The sequence below is a fragment of the Panthera pardus genome, unplaced genomic scaffold (genome assembly GCF_024362965.1).
Source record: "Panthera pardus isolate Hobbes unplaced genomic scaffold, ASM2436296v1 HiC_scaffold_19, whole genome shotgun sequence".
NCBI lineage: Eukaryota > Metazoa > Chordata > Mammalia > Carnivora > Felidae > Panthera > Panthera pardus.
The window spans coordinates 25,131,094-25,137,484 of record NW_026526754.1 but is presented as its reverse complement, the minus strand read 5'-3'; the positions used below and the strand labels follow the sequence as shown (position 1 = coordinate 25,137,484).

General features: G+C 64.7%; 1 protein-coding gene across 1 annotated transcript; it reads left to right on the top strand.

Moving 5' to 3' along the window:
* PABPN1L (PABPN1 like, cytoplasmic) lies at positions 1 to 2,942 on the top strand. Its single transcript, XM_019413209.2, has 7 exons — positions 1 to 467; positions 797 to 935; positions 1,238 to 1,305; positions 1,727 to 1,833; positions 1,961 to 2,048; positions 2,557 to 2,699; positions 2,903 to 2,942. Exons 1-7 carry the CDS (start codon positions 219 to 221, stop codon positions 2,940 to 2,942), a joined length of 834 nt encoding a protein of 277 aa, XP_019268754.2. The 5' UTR covers positions 1 to 218.
* Positions 2,943 to 6,391: the final 3,449 nt, after the last annotated feature.

Sequence of the window (6,391 nt, the reverse complement as noted above, 5' to 3'; positions counted from 1 at the left end):
TCTTCTCTCCCCCACGGGGGGGCATCGGCCCGGGTGAGGGAGAAGGGGCTGGCCCAGAAGCGGGGGCTGGAAGTTCAGCCCTGCGGGAAGCCTTTTAAGCGCTCTAGTGGGAGCAGCTGGCCCGGTGAGGGGCTTAAAACCCTGGGCGGGTGAGGGCAGGTGCTAGCGTGGAGGTGAGCGGCCAGGGAGGCCTCGTCCGCCTGCCCCTCGACCCGCCCATGTGGCCCTTCCTCAGCCACGCTCTCTTCCCACCCCCGACCCAGGCCTGGCTGCAAAGGGCTTCCTCGGACCCTGAGGCCCAGGGCTGGGGGGCCTGGGGCAGGGCCGAGAAGCCCCCTCTGGAGCCAGGGGGTGGGGACAGGAAGGAGGGGGAGCCGGGGGAAGCGGAGAATGACCCCGAAGATGCAGGCTTCCCCCTGTCTCTCTTGGAGGGGGAGGAGCTGGCCGAGTACCCGGAACCCGACCAGGTAACACCCACGTGGAGCCCAGCGGAGGCTGGCCAGGACCTGGATTCAAGGGGACCCACGGCTGCAGCTCGGGCCTCTCCCGGGCCACTGTCCCCCTGCCTAGAAGAGGGTAGGGGGGCTGCCCACCCCTGCAAGGCTGGGTAGGATGGCAGGGCCCGAGTCCACATGGCCTTCCCAGTCCCGTTCCAGGACCCCTCCCCCCCCCCCAGCCCGTCCCTGAGGAGCCAGGGACCCTGAGGCCGGGCACGGTCAGGCCTGCTCCCCCTTGCCCCCAAGAGGAGCCCAGGGGCCACCCTGCCTCTGGGCTCAGTGTGGGGTCCTGCTGGCAGGAGCTGGAGGCCATCAAAGTGAAGCTGTGGGCCATGGAGCAGGCCCAAGGACCGGAGCCGCCTGGGGCGCAGGGCCAGGCGGGACGGGAGGAGGGCGCCGGGGCCACACCGGCCAGGCAGCTGCTGAGCCCCGAGGCAGGTAGGAGCCAGGGGGCCGGCCAGCCCCTCCCCTGGCGGTGGGCCACCAGTCGTCGGGCACGCGGCTCTGAGCCCCTCCTCTCTGTAGTCTGGGCGGGCTGTGCTACAGGCCTAGTGCCAGCTCACGGCGAGGGTCTGAGGGTCTCTGCGTCGGGCCGGGCAGCGGCCCTGCAGGAACAGTCCCAAGGGGTGACCCTCTTCCCACAAGCAGTGAGGAATGAGCCACAAATGTGAGGCGTCTGCCGGGAGCGCCCCCTCTTGCCGGCAGGGAGACCCGCTGTCCTGAGGCCCCCCTCTCTGTAGGTTGCGCCTGCCCCGGGCCCCCCACGGAGCAGCTGGAGTCCGACCACAGATCCGTCTATGTGGGGAATGTGAGTCAGGGAGGGGGCAAGATGGGGCCTCTTGGGGTTTGCCACCTCCTCCTGGCCGTGGGGTTAAAGGAAGGGACACAGGTCCAGGAGGAGAGAAGCCAGAGGGCTGCCCCCCAGAGGGAACCTGGGCCCTGTGTCCTCACATCCTGCTTTCCCAGCATGACCTGGGAGTCAGGGTTTCCACCTGAAATCTCCGCTCGGCCAATCATTGGCAACAGATTCCACTTTTAAAAGCCACGTGCTCTCTGGACAGACCAAATAAACCCGGGGGTCCGCCCAACACACGGGGGGCGTACGTCTCTGTCTCCGGTCCATCCCCAACAGGGGTGGGGGACAGAGACCTCCGCTACCAAGAAAACGTGCTGTGGGAGACCCCAGGAGGGTGAGGCCTCCCCACCCCAGGGGCCCGTACCTGTGGCAGGTGGACTATGGGGGCACAGCTGAGGAGCTCGAAGCCTACTTCAACTCCTGCGGGGAGGTTCACCGGGTCACCATCCTATGCGACAAGTTCTCCGGACACCCCAAGGGGTCAGTGCCAGGCAGGCCATGGGGGTGGGGGAGGGGGCTCAGGGAGGAGGCCCCCGGAGGGGCCGGGCGCCCTGGGGAGCCTGGGTACCTCGGGGTGGCCCTCACCCGCCATGCCCACCCACCCCAGCTACGCCTACATAGAGTTTGCTGCCGAGAGCTCAGCCCAGGCCGCGGTGGCGTTGGACAAGAGCATCTTCCGAGGCCGAGTCATCAAGGTGCGTCCCCTAAAACTCTGCTGTGAGCTTCTTCACTTTAACCCGTTAATCCCCGAGGAACCAGGAAAACGCAAGCACAGGGAAGCCAAGACGACCCTTCTCCAATCCCCAAGTGTCTCTGGGCCTATGGCCTGGCCGCAGGGGCGGCGGTTGCTTCCGGACTGGATGTGGCATTGGGAGGCCCCCTTCCCCAGCTGGACCTTTGCGAGATGCTGGGCTGACAGGGGCACGTCACCTGACCACGTCTGTGGCTGGACACTTCAGGTCTAAGCGGTGATTTTGAGAAGGTTGGCAGGGAGCAGGTTAGCTGTGGGTTTGGAATTACCGCCGCAAGGGCTGGCGGGCGCTGGGGGCCTGTGCACACCTGCCTGCGAGCCTCCAGCAGAGAAATCCGGGGTTTCCTGGAGGCAGCGTCAGCCCCGGGCTCTGGCCTGGGCTGGATTCAGGCCGCGCGGCGGAGAAGGGTCCAAGGACAGGGGTCTCAGAGGGACTCAGACTTTGGTTTCAGGTGCTGCCCAAAAGGACCAACTTGCCGGGGATCAGCTCTACCGACCGCGGGGGCTTCCGAGGACAGCCAGGCGCCAGAGGAGGACCGTTCCCCCGCAGCAGCCTCCAGGGCGGGGCCCGCTTCAGACCTCGGGGGCGGAACCGGTGGGCGGGGGCCGCGGGCGGGGGGCGGGGCCCGGGAGGGGCCCGTGGGCGAGGCGGGGCCGGTGGGCGGGGCCCGGGGAAGGGGACCTGTGGGCCGGACCGGGATGCGGCCAGTGGGCGGGGCCGAGAGGAGCCGGCGGGCGGGGCCTGGGAGGAGAAGCCGTGGCGGGGGGCCGAGCTCACCTCCGCTTCTCTCTATGCAGGGGCCGTGGACGGTTTTCACCTTGGTATTCACCGTATTGAAGGGAGGATCCGGTTTTGAGAGTGGGGCTGGGGTGGGTCAAGAGTAAAGGGCCGCGCTCTGGGCGGGGCCGTTTATTCAGCGCAGAGTAACTGCTCTGTCCCCTTCACGGTCCAGGGCCTCCCCCCGCGGCCCAGACCCCGCAGCCGGAGCCAAAACCGTCTCTCGCACGAAGCAGGGCACGGGGGTGGGGGCTGCGGCTGGCGCGGAGGGCTACTCGGGGCTTTGGAAGGCGCTGGGCAGAGCCTCCGGCAGGCGGCGCTGAGTCAGCTCGGGGCTAAGTCGTTTTAAAGAAAAGTAGAAACGTGTCTTAATGGCAAGGAGTAAATTAAATTTGAATAATTTTTAAAAGCACACAACAGGCCTTGCCTTTATTCGCCTCCTCGGGCGCAGGTGCGGGTCTGACCGCCAAAGGCGGGGGATGGGTCCGAGGCCGGGCTCTATCCCACTTCACCGCCCCGTACCCTGGCCCGTGCCACCCGGGAGCCGGAGCCACCAGGCCCGGTGGCCCGCAGGGCGCGCCCCCCCGCAGTAGGTGGCAGGCATCCGTGAGGCGCCGAGGGCGGGCGCGCACGTTGGAGGCCGGGCACAGGCCCGGCCCTGCTCAGAGGTCGGGGAAGCGGAAGGGGTTTCCCGCGCGGGGCGCTCTGACTGTGGCCCCTCTGTGCAGACACACCCGGGCCGCTCGGGAGGGCGCCGCATGTTCTCTACCCCTTGCGGGGCTGGGAGAGCAAACACACTTGGTTCTGCCGCTGCCAAAGAACCCCTCCCTGGGCTTTTCTAAAGGGACTCGGCCCCTTGCCGTGCTTGACCTATCAATCCCTTAAGCCAGGAACAGAGCTGCTCGGTGCTCGGCCCGCAGTTGGGGGCGGGGCAGGCCCCCTCCCGGCTCTCCACCCACATTTGTCTCTGGCTGCCTTAGGCCAGGTTCGCACTACCCCTGGGATCTGGGGTCAAATCTGACCCTTGACTGGGGTGAATAATGTGCCCCTAAAAAAACATGTCCACATCCTAATTTCCAGAACCTATGAACGTGACCTCATTTGGAAAAAGGGTCATTGCAGGTGTGATAAAGTGAAAGCTGCCCACGTCATTCTAGATCACCTGGGTGGGCCCTCGGTCCAAGGAGCCACACACAGACCCGGTGTGGAGACAGCCGCAGAGGTTGGAGTGTGGTGCTGTACAAGCTGAGGAACCCCAGGAATCGCTGGTGGCCGTCAGAAGCTGGAGGCATGGGCCAGACCCTCCCTGAGAACCTCCGGGAGGAATCGGCCCTGATGACACCAGATCCGACTCTGGCCTCTGGAACTGGGAGGGGGTACATTTCTCTGTTCTCTACCCCACCCCCCCCGGCCCCTCCCCCATGAGAAGGTAGGTAGGAGGGGCTGAATGTCAGGCCAGGGCCACACCGGCCCTGGAGTCTGTGCGGCCTGGGCCACTTGCGGTCAGGAGGCATGCCCCCCCCCTCCCCCTTCCCCCCCCCCCTCCCCCTCCCCCCCCCCCCCCCCCCCCCCCCCCCCCGTGCCCTGGGCAGAGAAGTTTATGTAGCAAGGGCAGATGACACCAGCCCCCACCTGGTGGGCACCCAGGGGCCGTCCCTCTCCTCGGCCAGGGGCATCTGCCGCCGTCCTGACGCGCTCCATCATGCACGCGGCGGTCTTCTAGCCACAGCTGATCCCTTCCGTGTGGCCACTCTGAGGAGAGAGCGGGCCTCGGAGCCCCTCGTTTCCCATGGGTTTTAGGCCCAAGCAGACCATGGTGGAAGGAGGGCGGAGAGCACTCCTGTCGTGGCTGCGTAGGCAGCGAGGGCTCCAAGCAGTGAGCCACTGAGCAGACTCGCGTGGCTGTGCCCGGAGGACGCGGAGAGGCACAGGCTCCCTCTGCCCCCGTCTGGTCCGGGGCAGAACGAAGGACAGAGACAGATCACCTGAACGGTGGCTAAGGGCCGACTGGGAGCTGCACCTGATGGGGCCCAGCTCTAGGGCAACGGGACAGGCAGGCAGGTGGCCCACAAGGAGGCTAGCCTCAAGGTACAGAGATGCAGAAAGACGGTATGAAACCACCCCAAGACCGTTCTATTGGCAGCACAAGGGCTAACACGATACTTCTGACCCTTGCTTTTCTCAGACTTCAAGTGGGGATGCTGCCTAACAACGTGCACAAAAACTCCTGAATGTAAAGTGGGTACAGGGGTTGGTCTGGCTGCACCTACGAAAAAACTCAAATAGCAGCAGCTTCAACAAGATCGTTTATTTTCCTCTACGAAATGCTGACTATAAGTAATCCAGGGCCATGTCAATAAAGACCATGTTCCTTCTAGCTTTCTGCTCTCCATCCTGAGGAGATGCATCTTTTCTTCATGCTCTCAAGATGGCTGCCTTAGCTCCAGCCATCACGTCTGAGTTCCAGGCAGGAAGAAGGGAAAGGATGAAGGAAGCGTACTCCATCTGCTAGCTGAATCCCCCTTCAAAGTATCCTTCCTGCAAGTCCCTCCCGACACCACCCACTCACATCCCACAACTACCTGTCCTGGAATGCTACAGACAGTAGGAAATCTCTTCTGTCCGGTCAACTGTACCCAATAACACTGGGGCTTGGTTCGTAAGGAGGCAAGCCAGCTACCTGCAGGCTCTACCACAGCCGCTACGCAGGCAGGAGCAACTACCTCCAAAAGCTCAGAGCCAGCGGCTGCTTGTGGCTGCTTCTCCGGCCTCCTCCCCATCCCCTGGTTCCACCTGCAGCGGAAGGTGCTGGGCTGGCACTTGTGTTTTTAAGACATACCCGTTGACTTTTTTTTCCTCTACTTCTGTAATTTGAAAAACGAGTCCCGCGTTCCTTAGAAGGGAAGGCTCACCTCCGGGTCCCATCCCGGTGCTAACGGCCTCCGCCATTCCCCAGGGGGTCCGGGTGGCCCTGCTCCTCGTCAGACCCCTTCTCCAGAGAGACTGAGGAGGGAGGGAGGGAGGGATCACGGCTGGCCCGGGGCACCCGGCTCGAAGCCAGGGCACTGACGACAGCACAGGGCAGACCGTGCGGTGGGGCTCAGACCCCGCGGGTCCTTGTTGCCAGATGACGAAGGGTGCCAGGGCCGGGGCCGCCTGATCCCGGATGGCAATGTCCCCTCGGTCACAGTCAACTAGTTAGGACTGCCATCCGGACTTGACAGAGCAGGCTTCTGGGGAAGCACGTGGCAGAAATCCGATCACATCGGTTGCTCCTCAAGCATACCCCCCCTCCCCCCCGGCTTGCTCAGGGGCCTGCGGAGGCAGCAGGTGACCAGGGGCTCCGCCAACCGTTAGGGACCGCCACACGCTCCCCCAGGGGGAGGCTCACGGACTCGCTCACTCAGTGCTCAGAAAGCAGGCGGCAGTTGACGAGCTGAGAGCAGCTCCCTCCCTCCTGAGGCCAGGCACGAGTCCAGAAAGACGAAGCCAGGGGAGGACGTGTGGGC

Coding starts and splice junctions, on each gene's coding strand:
- PABPN1L (XM_019413209.2), top strand. CDS start 219: ATGTGGCCCTTCCTCAGCCACGCTCTCTTCCCACCCCCGACCCAGGCC. Junction 468..796: donor AGTACCCGGAACCCGACCAG/GTAACACCCACG, acceptor TCCTGCTGGCAG/GAGCTGGAGGCCATCAAAGT. Junction 2,049..2,556: donor TCCGAGGCCGAGTCATCAAG/GTGCGTCCCCTA, acceptor CTTTGGTTTCAG/GTGCTGCCCAAAAGGACCAA.